The 19232-nt window shown below is 22.5% G+C and overlaps 7 protein-coding genes across 7 annotated transcripts; 3 read left to right on the forward strand and 4 right to left on the reverse strand.

The window, feature by feature from the left end:
- Positions 1 to 210: 210 nt before the first annotated feature.
- Positions 211 to 3482, forward strand: PVVCY_0501260 (methyltransferase, putative; the record flags this gene model as incomplete). The annotated part of the gene is made up of 13 exons (XM_008627497.1): positions 211 to 251; positions 436 to 640; positions 740 to 971; positions 1180 to 1391; positions 1530 to 1593; positions 1685 to 1800; positions 1917 to 2140; positions 2243 to 2460; positions 2554 to 2614; positions 2698 to 2763; positions 2938 to 2993; positions 3153 to 3248; positions 3340 to 3482. 13 exons carry the CDS (start codon positions 211 to 213, stop codon positions 3480 to 3482), a joined length of 1734 nt encoding a protein of 577 aa, XP_008625719.1.
- A 768-nt stretch (positions 3483 to 4250) lies between these two features.
- PVVCY_0501270 (protoporphyrinogen oxidase, putative) lies at positions 4251 to 6140 on the forward strand (the record flags this gene model as incomplete). The annotated part of the gene is made up of 1 exon (XM_008627498.1): positions 4251 to 6140. One exon carries the CDS (start codon positions 4251 to 4253, stop codon positions 6138 to 6140), a length of 1890 nt encoding a protein of 629 aa, XP_008625720.1.
- Positions 6141 to 6791: 651 nt separating this feature from the next.
- PVVCY_0501280 (zinc finger, C3HC4 type, putative) lies at positions 6792 to 7610 on the reverse strand (the record flags this gene model as incomplete). Its single annotated transcript, XM_008627499.1, has 1 exon — positions 6792 to 7610. The coding sequence occupies one exon, from the start codon at positions 7608 to 7610 to the stop codon at positions 6792 to 6794; it is 819 nt and encodes a 272-aa protein (XP_008625721.1).
- Positions 7611 to 8741: 1131 nt separating this feature from the next.
- Positions 8742 to 9890, reverse strand: PVVCY_0501290 (rRNA-processing protein EBP2, putative; the record flags this gene model as incomplete). Its single annotated transcript, XM_008627500.1, has 1 exon — positions 8742 to 9890. One exon carries the CDS (start codon positions 9888 to 9890, stop codon positions 8742 to 8744), a length of 1149 nt encoding a protein of 382 aa, XP_008625722.1.
- A 900-nt stretch (positions 9891 to 10790) lies between these two features.
- Positions 10791 to 11900, forward strand: PVVCY_0501300 (nucleolar preribosomal assembly protein, putative; the record flags this gene model as incomplete). The annotated part of the gene is made up of 1 exon (XM_008627501.1): positions 10791 to 11900. One exon carries the CDS (start codon positions 10791 to 10793, stop codon positions 11898 to 11900), a length of 1110 nt encoding a protein of 369 aa, XP_008625723.1.
- Positions 11901 to 12341: 441 nt separating this feature from the next.
- On the reverse strand, positions 12342 to 14389 carry PVVCY_0501310 (conserved Plasmodium protein, unknown function; the record flags this gene model as incomplete). Its single annotated transcript, XM_037635028.1, has 3 exons — positions 12342 to 14088; positions 14188 to 14266; positions 14356 to 14389. 3 exons carry the CDS (start codon positions 14387 to 14389, stop codon positions 12342 to 12344), a joined length of 1860 nt encoding a protein of 619 aa, XP_037490215.1.
- Positions 14390 to 15956: 1567 nt separating this feature from the next.
- On the reverse strand, positions 15957 to 16927 carry PVVCY_0501320 (conserved Plasmodium protein, unknown function; the record flags this gene model as incomplete). The annotated part of the gene is made up of 4 exons (XM_008627503.2): positions 15957 to 16032; positions 16170 to 16331; positions 16509 to 16595; positions 16824 to 16927. 4 exons carry the CDS (start codon positions 16925 to 16927, stop codon positions 15957 to 15959), a joined length of 429 nt encoding a protein of 142 aa, XP_008625725.2.
- Positions 16928 to 19232: the final 2305 nt, after the last annotated feature.

Consider the following 19232-nt stretch of genomic DNA (forward strand, 5'->3'; position numbering starts at 1 on the left):
AAAAAAATTGGGGCATTCTATAAAATTAATTTCCCAATTAAACTGCCAAATAATTCGACCAAATCCATATGCAACTTTTTTGAATAATGATTTAAAAAAATTTCAAATTAAGTATAAAAAAGGAAATGCATATAGATTAGGTATATACACATATATATATGGGTATATATGTCCAAGGCAATATTTTTTCAGAAGTTCGATAAATGAACAATGAATTTTATAAAGACATGTTTGAGTTCATACCCTGTAAAGTAAAAAATTAACAAAAACACATTCTAAATATATTTTCTATTTTATTTATATTCTTTTATTATATATATATTTTGTACATAAATTAGTTTAACTACTATGTTGTCTATATAATTAAAATGGTTATATATGTTTGTATGTATGCATGTATATATATTGTATACCCATTTTTTTATCGACTCATAGATATTATGGAAAAACATATAAAGTTACAAATATTCTCAAATTGAATGGGATTGGATTAAAAAGTGCAAATGATGAAGAAATAAAAAATTTCTTAAACAAGTTTGATTTAAATTGTATGGTTTACCTAATTGAAAACGAAGACATAATTTATCTTGAGTTCCATAGAAAAAAGGAATGCTCATATTTATTTAACTTTTTAAACAATGTAATGATATATAATTAGATAAACAAAAAAACTTTGTAATTTTCTGTATGTGTATATAATCTTGTTGAAATATAATTCCCTTTTTAATTTTTTTTTCAGAACTCTCGAAATTGTACAACCCCATTTGAGTTTGATATAAAGGCAGAATATTCAAATATAAAATATGACATAAAAAAAGATTGTTCTAATATATATTCACCAGCATATGAAAAGTTACTACAAAAAACTGATGCCATATTTATATATAATGATGTTTTAGATCCAAATATGTCTAATGATATTATCCAAAATTTTGAAAATGAAAAATGGTCTAAATATACCAAAAATGATGGTAAAAGGGATATACAAATTAAAAAAAAATATTACATTATTAAAATTGCGTGATTTCTGTTTACTTATTTATTAATACTAATTTATATTGACATACTTGGGCAGTGACAATTTCAATTTTAGATACTTTTCATTATCATATGTGGTTATACATATGGATTTTTCGATAGTAGCTAGCTATATTTATTGATGTTTTTCTTTTTTTTTAGAAATAAATATTAGTCATTATTTTTATAGAGGCACACCAAACAAGATATATAAAACATACTGTGTTCAAGATGCCTCCTCTTTTTTTCCATCTGCATTTTTAACAAAAATTAAAAAATTATTAGGAGATAAAGAGCCAAATCAATACACCATTTTAAAATGTCATATTAAAAAATCAATTGAATATATTGTGGAATCGAGCTATATTTTTGAAGTAATATATTATTAAAGAATAATAGTTAAATAAAATGAAAACCGAAAGGGATACACACCTGCTTACTTATTTATGACGCTCTATAAACCTAACTCATGCATATATTTTTTCATATTTGTCTTTTTTTTTTTTGTATAGGATGAAATTGCATTTTTGGTCCTCGAAAATGACCTCCCAATGTCCTTTCTAGATATAAAAAATGGTAAAAAAAAAAAATATAATTTTTAATTCAGTTTTTTAAAACATACGAGATACGGTACTTTATATTTGCCTAAAATTTTTTTCATTTATAGAATCCAAAACAAATTTGATGATAAAAAAAAATACTCTCATCAAAATAAAAGGCAAATTAAGATACGAACTTATTTATGGTATCCCTAAGAAAAAAAGTATACAACTTGATGACCAGGTAAGTCGAAAAATAAACAAGATGAAAAAATTATTTAATATTGATGATGTAATAGATTATTTATCAAATTCAAGGTCCAACATATTTCCATGCATATGTATACATTTTTTTTTTAGATTGTGGAAAGAGAAACTAGCTATTTAATAATTTTCCGATTTATAAATAAAAATAATATAGAGGGAATGTTAGCACATAAAACAAGAAAGGAAATTATTAAGGATCCAAAACAAGAAAACAGTTGCATACCTATCAATGTTAATGAATACTCTCCAGAACATTTGGAAAAAGAATATGTCATGGATGTTTATAATCAAATAGCTCAACATTTTTGTTACACCAGGTATTACCAAAAAAAAAAAAAAAAAAAAAATAGCTAAATATACAAAGTTATGAAAAAAAATGTGTGTAACACAAACTGTGAATGTATGAATTTTTTTGACAGATATAAACCATGGAATAATGTAGAAAATATTATTAATCAAGAAAAAGAAGGAAATATAATTATGGATGCTGGGTGTGGAAATGGAAAAAACCTTAAAGCATCTTCAAAATATTGTTTTATTGGATTTGATTTTAGTTTGTATTTATTAAAAACAGCTAAAAAAAGACCAAACACAGATATATTTTTAGCTAACTGTATTAATATACCAATAAAGTCAAGTATGTTTTTTTTTTTTTTTTAACAACATTTTTAGCTAGTTAAAGTATGGCTAGTCATATTAATAAATTCATTTTTTTTATTTCTTTTTACAGACATAGCAGATTTATGCATTTCGATAGCCGTCATACATCACCTTGGGACACATGAAAGCAGGTAACTATCATCTCAAAGGTTGTTAAAAAATGTATTATTAAATATTGAAAATTTACACTTTTTTATTGTCCCAAATTGTGCAGGAGAAAAGCTGTTTCAGAGATGGTGCGATGCACAAAAATCGGAGGAAAAGTCTTAATATATGTCTGGTATGCACACAAAAAAAATATAAAATTTAGCATAAATATAATACTAATTAGAACAATTGAAAATATTCATACAAATTTAATAAATCACCTATGTTTAAATAGTTAATCATAAAAAAGAATAAACTTTATTTTTGTTATATTTTATTTTAATTTTTTTTTTCCAAACATATTTAGGGCATATGAGCAAAAAGAAAATGTTGTAGGAAACAGAAAATTCGATTCCCAAGATAGTAATAATTTATTTTTAATATATTTCACATCCTTCTACATTTTAATTATTATATAATATTAATTTTTTTTAAACCATTCTAATAATATATATTTCGTATGCCCTAAATACATAACAACTATAAATAAGTGTTATCCCCCTTTCTTTTTCATATTTACAGTATTTGTTCCCTGGTATTTACAACAACAACATTTAGCAGAAACAAATCCGGATGGCACTCTGGATGACAAGATTGCCTACGCCCCAACCAAAAAAAGTAAAAAAAAAAAGTAGAAAAAAAAGATATAATTTTGTGGAAAACATATTTAATTCTTCATTTTCAACCTGCTTTTATATTTTATTTATAGATCTATTAAAATTTCAAAGGTATTACCACGTGTTTAGAAAAGAAGAACTATACGATCTATGCACTAGTATTGATGGGGTGCAGGTTGAGGATTTTTTTTTTGATAACAACAATTGGGCAATTCTGTTAAAAAAAAAATATTAATATATATTTCTATACATTTCTATACATTTGCTATTTCAAACATTTTATTGTTTTTACAATTTGACAATATTTTTCATTCATTATTTTTATTTTTTTTTTTTTTTCCGAACTATTTTAATATAATTTATTTTCCTCCTGTTTTGTGGTCTTGTTTGATATCACCTTTATATATAAAATAAATTTTGCTCTCTATTTTTTTATTTTAATAACAACATTACAAAAATTTTGCAAATTTAATATATTTGTAATTTATGAAAAATGAACAATATATATCTTAAGCCATAATAAAAATTATATCCAATATGGATGTTTTATTTGGAAATACACTTGTTGTGGATGTACAAATATGACAAAAAAAAATGACAAAAAAAATGACAAAAAAAATGACAAAAAAAAATGATAAAAATAATAAATAAAATAAAAACATAACAAAAGTAAATAGAATAATATACAATATTTATTTTTCCAAATATGTTTAACTCCTAAACTTTTTTCGCAAACTAATTTGCATGCACTCAGTACATGCTACATTATTACACTTTTTTCCTATTTGCTTACTTTCCTATAACACACTTAAGTTGAAAAGTAACATTTTTCAGTATAAAACGATATTTTTTACACGTTTTAAATTGGTCTTCTTCATGATGTGCTAGGGAAGTATAGCAACACGTGTGTTATTTGCATCGCATTATTTTTAAGTAGATGATATAATGCTGGGGAAGGAAATGTACTTATACAAAAAGGATAAGCGTGAAGATAGTAACAGTAATGGAAACAAACAATAAGACTTATGATTTTGTTTTGGTCGGAGGGGGCATATACAGTTGTTGTATGTATTATTATTTAAAGAAAAACAATCCAGAAATAAAAATTTTAATCATTGAAAAAGAAAATAAATTAGGAGGTTGTATAAAAACAGAGACACATAATAATAATGTGATATATGAATTAGGGGCAAATGTATTTAAACTATGTAATAATAGTTATAAATTAATTAAAGAACTAAACTTATGTGATCAAATTGCAATCGTAAATAAAGGATTAGTACGATATATATCTTATAAAAATAAATTATATCCATTATATTTAAGTTTTTTAGGATATATATGTTTTCCTTTAATTTCATTTAAAAATAAAATTAAATTAATATATAAAATATTATTTAAAAAATACAACCATGTTAATTCATATCACTATGATATATCTGTAAAAAATTACATGAAAGAAAATTTTGACTCCCAACATTATCAATACTTACTGTTGCCGTTAATATATGGATCTAGTGGGGGATATGGAAATATTTCTGCACTCTCTTTTTTTTCTAGAAATTTGAAACTTGTTTATAATAATAAAAATTCATTAAGAATATGGAATGAAAAAATAAACACCATTGATAATAACATTATTTCCAAGTCTAGTCTTACAAATTTATATAAAAATAATTCAACAAATGTAAAAATATATTCTCAATCAAGCTCTGCATCAACCGAATATGATGATAGTGTCATACTAAATCAACCAGACACAAATGATAATGAACATTTTTATAATCGAAAAAATACATATATTCCCGAAAATAGTGATATAAATGCTAATACAATTGAATCAGGACATGCTTTAAAATCGGTTTCCATACCAACTTCAGCACACAACCAGACTGCCTACAAACGCCATAATAAATATATCACTGAACAAAATAAACAACAATCCTTTGAAAATGGAAAGCAGTGTCAATATAAACAAAACTTCATATCCTCCATCATTGATTATTTATTAAAAATTATTAAAAATGTTTTGTTTTCTATAAATTATACAATATATAAACATTTCCCTATGTTATATATTAATATAGATAATGATTTTTTACAACGCATTGAAGAAGAAGAGAAAAAAAAATATATTGGAAAAACTGTATCATTGAATTATGGATTATATGAATTTATTCATCAACTAAAAAAGCATATTCATGAAAAAGATATATCAACAAATACAGAATTAAATTATATAGAAAAAGATAGGAAAAATAATATATGGACATGTAATATAAATAAAAATAATACGAAAACAAATATATATAGTAAAAATGTCATATTAACTGTTAATTCAAAAATGTGTGCAAATATATTAAGAAAAATTTTGCCTACCCAAATAAAAAATAATCTAGAACAATTTTCCTATTCATCTTTAATGACAGCAAATATATATTTTAATAAAGAAGATATAACAATACCTAAAAATTTATTTGGCTTATTATCAGCTGAACAGAATGCATATATACTTGGCTGTTTTTATGCAAATAATATGTTTACAAATAGGTGTGAAAATAATAAAATTTTATTAACCTTATATATAAGAGATAACAACATTAACAATGATGAGGAATTAAAAACAACTATATTAAACAATTTAAAAAACATTTTGCCAATTAATAATAATACTAAACCAACTATATTAAATGTAACAAAATGGAAAGATATTTTACCTGCCTATTCAGAAAATTATGAAAATAAATTAAAAGAATTTTTAAATGAATTAGAAAATCCACAATATCAAAATTTATTTGTGGACGCAGGATGGATTACTGGTACTTCCATATCAGACCGAATATCTTCAGCAATGGATTTGTCTACTTATATTATAAAAAAAAATATTAGCTAGCCATAACCATTATTTCTAAAATATGAGAATGGCTAGTCTATATGGTTCATATACATATATCCGATTTGTTTCGATTGTCTATAAGACAATTTATATTTATTATCCAAAAAATACTAAATATTCATTTTTAATAAAATGAAAATGTGCTTCCTTGGATTTACATATCCATACATATGTATAATTATCACCTTTTATTGTACATTTTCAAAGTATGAAAATATGTGCATAATTTTGTATACCCTTTCCATTTTTTTTCTTTTATGTTTTACATTTTTCACCTTTTCATTCTTTACGAATACTAAAACTATTTGAACAAATACAATTTTTATACAAAAAAAATAAAAAGTTCATCTAAAACAATAGTTTATCCATATTTATATAAACGATAAAAAATGGTGTAATAAAAATAAGTGAAGTAATAATAACAAACAAAATAACTTCAATGGGCACATATTTGTGTGTGACCATACTACATAATTATGGCTGTTTTTTTTTTTTTTTTTACAAAATAGCTAGCTGAAAAAAAAAAAATCGGATATAATTGCACACACCATTGCCTACAAGGCATACGTGTATGATGTTTTGATAAATAGTTCCTGTTTCGTAATATGTACTAATACATATATTTCTTTATTTTTCTTCTCTCAATTTTCATACAGGCGCAAACACGCCTTGAGAGGCAATGGGTGATTTGCAATTTGGACAGGTAGCACTCCTGATCAGCCACAAATCAATACAAGCTTTATGAAATGTATGATTGCATAATAATAATGTTCTAGCGCATTCATTAAGTTGAAGATCATTTAAACAGATAGAACATTTTATATCTTCGGGAACACTATTTATATAATAATATGGCAAGCTATTAATTTGTTTTGAGTTAAGTCCATTTCTATATATATATATACCATAATCTTGCATTAAATCTATATTATAGCCCCATCTTGAAAAAAAATCATTTGGCTGTATATTTGTTAACCTTCTTTCATATAATCTAGCTTGATATTCAAAATATAATGATAAGGAAATAAAAAATAAATATAAAAAAATCCAAACATAACAAAGTACAATCCATAATATAATAAACCATGGGTGATTATTTTTAGGCAAACATTTTGGTGTGTATTTAATAATTTGGTATATCCATACAGTTCCAATAATATTCCATATAAAAAAAAATGGAAATAAAATAAATATTAGTATAGCATTGATAATATATGGTGGACCATTTCTTCTATATATTATAAAATTTTCATTACTGTTACTTAAATATTGAGATAAAATATGTGCCAATCTATATAAAACAATCGATATAAATGATACAACTAGCCATAATTGTATTGGCTTATGACATTTTGAAAATTCTTCCCATTGCATAAATATATCACATATTGAATAAAACACTGAAATTATTAAAATAAAATCATTAAAACTTAAACGTACCCCCGCATTATACCTTTCATCCTCCATTTTTATTTTTCCTCTTTCGTTTTCTCAAAAATACTGTAAATGGCATTGCAAAACGAGGTTATTCTTCATTGAAAAAGTTAGCAAGTATTAAAAAAAAATATATTTTATTATATTCCTTCATAAACTATTAATGTAAAATTCCAATTTTCATATATACTATGTATACATGTATTTTTACTATTTAAAAATACTCAGCATTTTTAATACCTCTTTTTGTCCTCGTTATTATTATTATTTTTTATTATATTTTATTATTGTATTTTATTATTTATTTTTTATGATATTATTATTTTTTATTTTTTATGATATTATTATTTTTTGTTTAGGAGAGCGGAACAGGTGTAAGCCTACCTCAAGTAGATTATCCCGAATCTTTTTGTGCCCATTATTTTTTTTCGAAATTAATATTTCCATGCAATAAAAAGTTATAATTCATTAGGTTTATATTTTTTTATTTTTTAATATGATAAACTACATTAAATATGGAGAATATCAAAAATTTCCGCCTTTTTTGTAACACATAAAAGTATATATTTTATTAATTTTTAAAAAAAAAAAAAAAAGTTGATGACCATAAACTAATTTTATAGTTTAAAATTGTTATATATAATATTGTATAAAAAACAAAATAAATAATATAAAATATAAGACAAAAAATATATTGATTTGTTCATAACAAATAAAAAATTCATAAATTTTAAAATAGAAAATGGTTTAGGGTTAGTTAAAAAAAAATAAAAAAAAGGAATAAAATCAGTAGAAGAAAAACAAAGAGAGCAAAATAAAATGAAAACAATAGTGCTACATTAATATTTGCTCCTATGTATACAAATTGGTTGATAACCTTGACTTTTGTTACATTATTTATTTTGCTAAACATTTTAAAAAGTTATATATATATATATATCCATTTTTATGGCTCCTTTATTATAATAAAAAGTACCATCATATTTACTCCAATAGGGCATTATGTCTAGTGCTCACCATACAGAATATCAAATATAATAATGTAGTGTCATGAAGTTATCGATAGTTGACACATACACTGTACTATGAGTCTTTCTACTTATACAAACGACAAAAAAAAATAACTTAATTATGTACTTTTTTTTATTTTCTTTTCTTACAGTTTTATCGTCTCTTAAACTTTTTCTTTTTTCGATTTTTTCCTCCCTTCTTTCCCTTTGATGAAAATTTACGCTTCATTTTATTTGGCTTACTTATTGTATCCCTATCAAAATTATTTTTTGACTTGCCCATACTTTTTCTATTATTTTGTTTACTATTTTGTTTACTATTTTTATCGATGTACTTGTTTTTTGTTTTTTTATTTTTCACATTATTTTGATCTGTATTTTTTGAATGTTTTTGGAAAAAGTCGTGAACATTTAAACTTTCTAGATTGTCTTTAAGTTCCTCAATTTTTTCAAGATTCTTTTTTTTTTCAATAGCTTTTTTTTGATCTAATACTTTCATTGACCCACCATTTTTATTAAATTTTTTATTAAGTCTTTTTAATTTATTTTTTTCTTTAATTTCAGACATTTCATGATTTTTTAAAATATGGGCTCTTACCTTTTCCATATGTATATCACTTTTTACCATTTCTGCTAAAAAATCATATGGTCTATTAAATGGAATATTTAAATTTTGTAATTTTTGTAAACATTTTATAACATTTGTGTGTGCAAAATTTTTTAATTCTTTTTCTCTTATATCACATTTTCCAAAATAATTTATTTTTTTTATATAAAAATTTTCTGAACAAGTCATGTCTAATTTTTCCAACCACCCCTTCTTTTCTTTATCTACATTTATTTCTATCTTTCTTAATTTTTCTCTTAAAAGTTTTTTATTTTCAGTAAACTTTGGTGATACCTCCTTTTCATCATTGTAAATGTTATTATTTAAATTTAAACTTTTTAGTATTTTTTTTTTTAAAACATTTTTTATATTCATACCATTATCATCATTGTAGGTTAGCATTTTCTTTAACTTCTTTATTACCTTTTCCTTACTTGTTTTATCAACTTTTTGAGATTTACCTTCTTTTTTTATTTTTTTACTTCCAGTTATTCCATCTTTTGATTTCTTACCATTAAGTAACTTTATTTGTTTCATGGCTTGTTCAACAAATAGATCATCATCGTTACTACTTAGTATTGCGTTCTTCTTTTTCTTCTTCTTTAAGCCATTTGTTTTATCACCCTTTATGATATCCTTTTTTTTTTTTAATTTTTTTTTTTTTTTCTCTATGTCCATTATATTGTCATCTTTCATAATGGAAAAGTTTGTCGTATATTCTTTCCAGTTTTTAAATTTTTTACTTTTTTTTACAAAATAAATAATATTTTTTATTTTACAAATAATGTAGTAGCATGAAAATATATCACTGCTTTGTTAGGCTAAATTTTGTTTATTTTGTTTTCCTTATTAACAATTTTTCGCATATCTGTGAATTCCTTTTCTCATAATAATGCTATTATTAAATTTCTCTCTGTTTTGGATATTTAAAAATTATATATATTTTTTTTAAAATACATTTTATATAATAACATTTTATTAGTTAAAAAAATTGCCATAATATAAAAATATATACATATATATAGTAATATATACGATATTTTTTTTGCCACTTTTTTAATGAGAATATAGGGAAAAAACACTAACATATCTACAAATATGTATATATATAATATATTTATTTTTGTATTTCAATGCATATATATATATTTTACATAATCAATATAGAATAAAATAATATATTTTAAAAACTATTTTTAAATAATTTGTCAATCTATAAATAAATATATTTTTTTTTTTTATATTATGGTTTATATTGGCATATTATATTCGTTCTGCTAAATAATTTGCCATTGTTGTAATAAATTTATAATTTATTTATGTTAGCAAATAAAAAATAGATTAAATATATATATACATTCTTTTTCAAAATTTTAGATAGTTACAATGCTCTCATATTAGGCCATGTTATATTAACAAAGAATATCCAACTTGTCATATACCTCATTAATTAAGAATAATAATTTTGTAGCATTGTGTTGAAAAAAAGGAAAACATATGTATTTAAAAGGGAATCCCTTTGGACATAAAAGTTTGCAAATTACCTGAACTGTTCATACGAAAATAGTCACTTTAACAAAGTTGAAAATTACCAACATGTCGAACGAATTTGACGATACAAATGTTGAAGAAGTTGCTGATGGAATTAGAGGAGAAAAGGCAAAAACAAGAAAAGGAAATTTAATTTTAAAAAAAAGAGAAGGAGAATATCAAGAAAGTTCAAAAAACTGTTTATTTATATGTAGTAATAAAAGAACAGAAGAATTAAAAAATTTAATGCATGATATATATATAATTCAAAAACCATATACATGTTATATGCCTAAATTACATCCACAATTAGTAAATATAACTGAAAAAATTGATAAGATTGTTGAAATATGTATACATAATACATGTTCATTCTTCTTTTCAATATTTTCAACAAAAAAAAATCCATCTAGATTTATATTAGGACGTTTATATAATAATAAAATTTTAGATTATTATACATTTTCACTTCTTTCTTTTATACCAATGAGTATATTCCCATCCTCTAAAGAAGTTTTATTTAGTACTAAGCCGATTGTATTAATACAAGGCTCATATTTTAATATAAATGAAAATACTAAATATTTAAAAAATATTCTGTTTGATTTTTTTAAACATAAAAATGTAGAATCTTTTACAAAAAATAGTTTGCAACGCCTAGTTGTTATAACTGCTTATGAAGATGCAAGAGAAGGCTCGTCTCAGAAACTCGTCAGTGCACCTGCCCAAGCCGAAGAAAATGAACAGAGTGGTGAAAATGTAGGAAGTGAGCAGAATGGCAAAAATGTAGAAAGTGAGCAAAGTGGGCAGAATGGAATGCCAAAAAAACGGCGTAACAAGTATGTCATGTCCTTTAGACAATACATTTTTAAAAAAGGAATTTATCAGAGCGAAGAAGAAAATGATAGTCCGAAATTGGAAGAAGTAGGACCCCGATTTGAATTTACCCTTGAATCTTCACAAATACCAAACTATAATTTATTCCAAGAAGCAATAAAAAAAATTGATATACATCCAAAGAGAAAAGAGAAAAAAATTAAAACTAATGAACTGGGTCATGATATTAAAAGAGTTTATGTCCAAAAACAAGACTTTAACAAATTACATACAAAACATTCAAATTTATTTAAAAAATCAAAAAAGTTTGGAAAAAAAAATAAAACAACTGTTCAGTAACTCAGGAAATCTCTACATATGGATTCAGATGCATGTACATATAATCATGCTTAGTTAGGCCAACTTATTATTTGTTTTTTTTTATTTATTTTTTTTATTTTATTTTTTTTATTTTATTTTTTTTATTTTATTTTATTTACATTTTTTCTTGTTGTCAACCCATTTACCTTTGCAATCGAAGTTTATTTTCTAAATTGATTTTATTTAATTTTAAAACTCGATTTTTTCAGTTTGTTTTTTAATATATTTTTTATTGCAAAAAAACAAAAAAAATAAAATACGCGATAAGTTTGCAGAGCGTATTATTTAGGTAGTTATGTAAAAAATATCTAAAAATGTGCACACAGTTTTCATAAACAAAAAAAAAAAAACAAAATGAATTCACAAGTTATTTTTTACAAAATTATGTAAAAAGTGTGAATCACTAATGAGATTCTATTTTTATATAGGTCCATGAATTGTGTATCCTTTTTTTTTAAGAGATTTTCTTAAAGATAAAACTCGTAATAATTGTTCATTATTCCATTTTAACATATCTGGATATTTACTAGCTAATATGTTTTGAAGAATATCTTTTTGATTTATAACTTCTTTTACTAATTTTTCTTCTGCTTCTGGGATTGCACTAATTGTAAGATTTATTTTTTCTAATGCTTTTTTAAGATTTATACTTGATTGACTATCAAAAATTGTTTTTTTATGTTTATCTTTTTTATTTGTTTCATCTTGAATATTATATACATTTTTTATTTTAATTCCATTTTCTTCAGCATTATCTTCATTGTTTGTTCTATCGATAAGTTTGATTCCTCTTCGTTGACCATTTGATGTATTAATTTTTTTTATTAAATTTTTTCCAAAATCAAATCCTTTAATTCGTGGATTATTTTGGTTTGAATTAACAATAGCCTCATCTTCATCATATCCATTAGTTCCATTTTCTTTTTCATTGTCTTCTACATTATAATAATTTGTTTTATCAATATTTAGATTATTTTTCATTTTTTTATTTTCAAAAGTATTTTTTACATTCATGTCTTGATCTGGTTCTATAACATATGTATTTTGATTCAACTCATTATTCACATCGTTATTAATATCTTTCCCTTTTTTATTTTTACTGTTTAATGAATATAATCCTTTTCCATATAAACCCGATTTATTTATATCACTTTTATTATATAGTGTTTTTTTTTCGTTTACATTCTGTTTGCTACTTTTACTACTAATAAAGGAGTATAAAACATTTCCATAACTATTAGGAACTAAATCTGTTTTTTCATTATTATAATTTTCATATTCCTGATTATTATTTAATTCATTTATTTTTGTCTTTAATTTTTTTTTATCACTTGAATATAAGCCATATTCATTTTGCTCTTTATAATTATCATTTCTTTTTTTTTTAATTAAATTATATAAAGAATTAGAACAATCTTCTTCATTCAAATTATATAATTTATTTTGTGTGTTACTATTATGCTCATCGATTTTGTTTTCATATATTAGATCTTCATCCAAAGTATTATCAGTTTCAATGTTTTCTTTTTTGTTTAAAAATAAATATTGTAACTTACTTTTAATTTTATGAAAGTTTGATAATATAAGTTCGTCTTCATTTAATTTATTTGCACCAATATTTAAAATACCCAAAAGAAAAAGAGAATGAACAAATGAATAATATATTTTTTTATTTTCATTTAGCATTTGAATAGCTGTTTGTGGAGAGGCACGAATTAATTCTTGTAATCTATTTATTATTAATATAATATCATACATATTCATATTTTCAATTATTGATTGTCCATATTTTGTTATATCTCCATTTTTATTTATTATTTCCATTTTTTTATCAAATTGTATATTTCTCCAAATTTCTGAATTAGTCATGTCATTTTTGTCATTTTCCTGACCGTTTTCATTATTTCCATTTTCCTGACCGTTTTCATTATTTCCATTTTCCTGACCGTTTTCATTTTTTCCAATTTCCTGACTTTTTTCTTCTTCGCTATTTTCCTCATCCTTTCCAACATCCTCCTGTTCACACACTCCGCCCTGAAATATCTCAATCCATATTTTGTGGTTTTGATATACATTATTTTCAATAAATGAAATTACGTCTTCTTTTTTATTCCTGAAATGTAAATAGCCATAGCTACTTTTTACTCCATACTTTGTCCTTTTCAAGCTAGCGAAAAAAAAAAAAAAAAAAAAAAAAATATGCAACCTAATATTATTACATTCTTAAATCATAGTATTATGTAAAAAAAATAAATCAGTATATTACTTAGTGAATGTAAGATCAAGGTGTGGAGAAAAATATTCTTTTAAACTATTTTCTGTAGCTTCATAAGGTAAATTGGATGCTGTATAATAAGAGGAAATAAATAAATATATATATAATATATGAACATGTCATATTATTTCTTCATTTTTTTTTTTCCTAAATTCTTACCAAAAAAAATGTTTATATCTTGATTGTCTACCATTTATAATGTTGGAAATGTAGTAATTTCGTTTTAATATTAAAAGGTGAAAAAAACAAAACATAAAGGAAAAAAAATAATACAAACAAAATTGTTTGTATTTCAATTATTAATGGAAATTCTCCTTGTAACTTTCATTTTTTCTGCAAATTATAGCATGAATAAATAATGCAATTATGTATTTATTTTTTTTTCACTTATTTTTGCTCCTTAGAGAAAAAAACTCTTTTAGAAATTATCCAAAAAATAAACAAATAAATAAATAATAATATTATTATTAAATAAAATATGTACGCATATATATAATATATTATTTTTTTTTTATTTAACAATTTTTGTTATCCATTTTTTATGCTATACATTGTTAATGATTGATTAAAAGAGCGTTGTAAAGGGGGACGATTTAAAAAATAAAAAAAGGAAAATGTAGGAATATCCATAAACAAAATAAAGTTAAATAGGTAAAATTATATTGAATTGCAAAAGTTGCAAAATTAAAAATTTGTGAAAGATGGTACCTAAACGGATGCATCGTTTGGCGGCATATTTTTATAAAATAATTATGACTTGATAAGAAAATGATTTTCTCAACCCTTTAAAGTTTTAAAATTTAATACAACTATAAATGGCTCATGTTCATACAACTTAATATGTTTATTGTAATGAAAAATAAAAAATAAAATACAATTAGTGTATGATATAACTACATGAGAAATACTATTTCATGACAATAATATTGTCTTAAAATACTACATTGCAACGATTCTTAATTTGCAAATATCCGATATAATTTATTTATAAGAACAAGAGAACTTGTTTAATTAAAGTTAGGATTATTGTAAATATGTACTATTATATAAATATGAAAAAGTGTTGTTTTTCATTGTAAAGACCTACACATCGAATTTCTATCGACTAACATAAATACGATTTGTATATGCATACATATTTTATGATAAGCTAATATATTCATTATTAGTTCACCATTTTGTGCTTTCAATATAATAAAAACGGTTAAATATTTATAGCGTACTAAACAATACAATGTTTAGCACATTAATCATATGCCTTTTTGAAAATAGCATAACTCATTATAAATTAAATCTTCGGGAAAAATAAAACAGTTAAAAAAAATTAAATAAAAAAGCGACCAAAATGAAAAAAGTATATATTTAAAAAAAATTCACGCATAACTGTTATGCATTGCTATTATATATTTTTTAATTTCAACATATAAATGGGTAACAATAATTGTGAGAAAGGAAATTTTTCTTAATATATGAAAATCGTAAAACTGGAAATTTAATAAATTCCCTTGTATTATCAAAAAAATTCATAAAATAGGAATAATAATAACACTGAGTTATGCAATGGCAAGTATTCAAGTGATTTTCTTATTTTTTTTCTAATTTTTTATACTAATATTTTGTATTGTTAAAACATATTTATACATCAATATAATGAATAGGAAGGCTGAAAAAAAAAAATATATACATGTCTAAGATTAATAAATCATAAAACATGTATATTACGCTGATTTAGCAATTATAATATTACATGTCTATAAAAATTAAATTTTTCTGTTTTTCAATTTCTCCAATAATTCCTGATTATCCCCTGGCAAAACTGCCTTTGCCCCTAACAAGCTAAACGAAAAAAAAAAAAAAACACATAAAAATTATGAACATGCAATAAATAACTGAGTTGTGTATGTACAAGTCATACGCGACGCCGATATCGCTTAGTTATATTTTTTTTTATAATAATAATTATTATTTTTTACAATTTCTTTTGTGATGGAGTCGTATTAAGGCTGGGTGTATTATCGTCTACATCAACTGTTGTATCATAATTCAAATGGTCATTTTGTTCAGAAGCTTGTTTAGGGTTTTTTAACCCAACTCCGCTATACACTTTTTGAATTCTCTCTTTTTCAGCTATAATTCTACAATAATAAGGGTAATGTACAATATATCCGTATGCACACATAAATATATTTATGAAAGTAAAATGATGTTTGTCACTGTATATTATGTACAAGTCATATTTTTATTTGAACAAAACTAATAATAACATTAACAGCAATATAATATATAATGACATTTTTTTGATTGTTATTTACTTGGATGCCCTCCTCACGGCCTCCATAGCTATATCTCCTGAAAACCCACTACTATATTTCTTTATTCTCATCATAATATGATTTTTTCTAAAAATTAAGAAAAGGGATTGATAAAAAAAATATACATATATATATGCACACATGTTCAGGTCATTACATATTAATATGTTTCACACTATATAGACATATTAAGCGAGATAATTATAATTTATATTTCTGATTTTTTATTATATTTGTTTTTTTTTAGCATATAAATTAGTACAACAAAATTATAGTCATGCTATACTGTTATACAAATTTCGCATATTTCTTTACCCGGTAGTTGTATTTTCCTCCTTATTTTCATCACTTTCATTTTGCTTATTTAATTGAAGATCAGTATTATTATTTTCTTCGTCGGCTACTGTATTATCACACATTTTTACTTTCACATTCAAAGCATTAAAAAAAATTATATCCTTAAAAAATTTATACGATGGTATATTATTTATAAGCAGTGAAAAAAAAAAACGGAAAAATATGTCATATATAAAAATCAATAAAATTGAAAAATTTGTAAAGCCAATAATAAATACTTAAAATGGTTGTTATATAATAATATACTAATTTTTATCTTATTAATTTAAAGAAAATTTACTTCAAAAAATATAAAAGGAAGTTAAAATAAATCATAATTTCCTTAGATTATTTTATTATTTATATATTCTTATTTTTTACACATTATTTTGCTACTTTTATTTTTTTATATTTAATGTATAGACAATAGGTGAAGGAATGTGAAAAGAACGGAGAAATTACCATACTTTGATAAAATCTAAAAATTGTGGAAAATCTATTATTTTTCCTTTTTGAGTTAATTTTACATTCGATTTTCTTTCCTTATTTTTATTATATATATAGTAAGTACAATAAATTTTTTTTTATTTAAAATTGTATTATTTTTTTTAACTTAAATTCGATAATATTATAAATTTATTATTTTTTATAATATTAAAATTAAGTTATTTGCTTATTAATCAGGGTTTAAGCATTTTTACTGATTTTATTACTTTGTGAATGTAGCATTTCCTTACCATCCTATCCTCTTTAAATTTGCTGTATGCAAATTTCACAATATATTTTGTGTATCTTTATTTATGGCAAATAAAAGAACTAGGGACTATATTTAATTTGTTCAATATTTTTAAACTCGTTATAATTTATTACTATGAAATATCCCTTAAAATAATAAACCATAGGAAATTTATATTATTAATTTTTTTTCCCTCTATCTGCATGTTTTAATTGTAACATAAAATTTGCTTTGGAGAAAGATCACAATTTTTATTATTTTTTTTTATTTTTTATTTCACTTTTTTTTTTTTAAACTGATGAATATTTTTATATGAAAAATGTTTATCAAATTGTGAAAACGACAAAAAGAGGGTTGTTCGAAATTCAAAAAAAAAAAAACAAACAACAGACAATCTGTTATAAATGATGTTACACTTTTTATAATATAAAGGAAAGAGTTTATATGTATAGGTGTGTTAATATTAATAATATATGTATATATAATTATATTCAAATAAAATTGAAAAAAATTTCAAAAAATTGTTTGGATAATCTCAGGTTTAATAAGAAATCATAAAACAATGGCACCTAATGTAATAGCTATTCAATGGTGAAAAAATGATGCTCAATAATTTTATATTAATATATATATTTTTATAGTTTTTTTTTTTCAAACCTTTTTGATTTAATATTGAAAAATATTTTTTCTCATGTAATGCCTTTACAGTAATTAATTCAACATTTTATAAGATAATATGAAGGTGTTTACACATGCTTATATAATAGTTAAATGAATTTAAAAAAATTACATTTTACTCTTTAAATAAATAATAGAGAATTTTACATTAATTTGAATATTTTATATTTTTATATTGTGTGTTATTTATATATTGTAAAAAATAAATATTACAATTTTTTTTTTTTTTTTTTTGAAAAAATGGCTAGCTACCATTTTTTTCCCTATATATATTTTTTAATATAAAAATTTGATGTCGATATGTAACTATATATAATATAATTTTTCAACCATTTGATAATCTATTTATGTAACTCCTTTTTGAATCCTTATTTTTGATTGTTTCGATTTTTTGTTTTGTTATTTTTTTGTTTTTTGAACACTCTAAAAATTTTACACTCACCAATATTATTATATATTTTGTTTATATATTTTTTATGATGGCACTCTAATTAAATTTAAGAAAAATATAGAATTCCAAAAAAAACCTAATAAAAATTGTCATAAAAAATAGTAAACTAATTCAAAATATATGATGAAAATAAAAAATATTTATAATTAATTTTTATTATAAATTTATGACGACGATTTTAAAGAGTCATAACTATCTCATAATTGACGAGAACCAATATATTTGTACATGACAAATATAAGGACTATATAACACACACATATATATACATACATAATATTATATATATATTATTTTCCTACATAATGTTTTTGTAAATTGATTATTATTTTGCACACATTTATTTCTCATGACATATTAACTAAATAACATCCCCTATATACACATATGTATATTCACTATTTCCAAATACAAGCATTTAGCTCATTATATTTTTATTTAATTATAAGATTATATATTATAAACATTTTTAATATTTATAGTTTTTGAATAAAACTTATTTTTTTTTTTGTGCATTTGTCCG

Source organism: Plasmodium vinckei, assembly GCF_900681995.1.
Source record: "Plasmodium vinckei vinckei genome assembly, chromosome: PVVCY_05".
Classification (NCBI taxonomy): Eukaryota; Apicomplexa; class Aconoidasida; order Haemosporida; family Plasmodiidae; genus Plasmodium; species Plasmodium vinckei.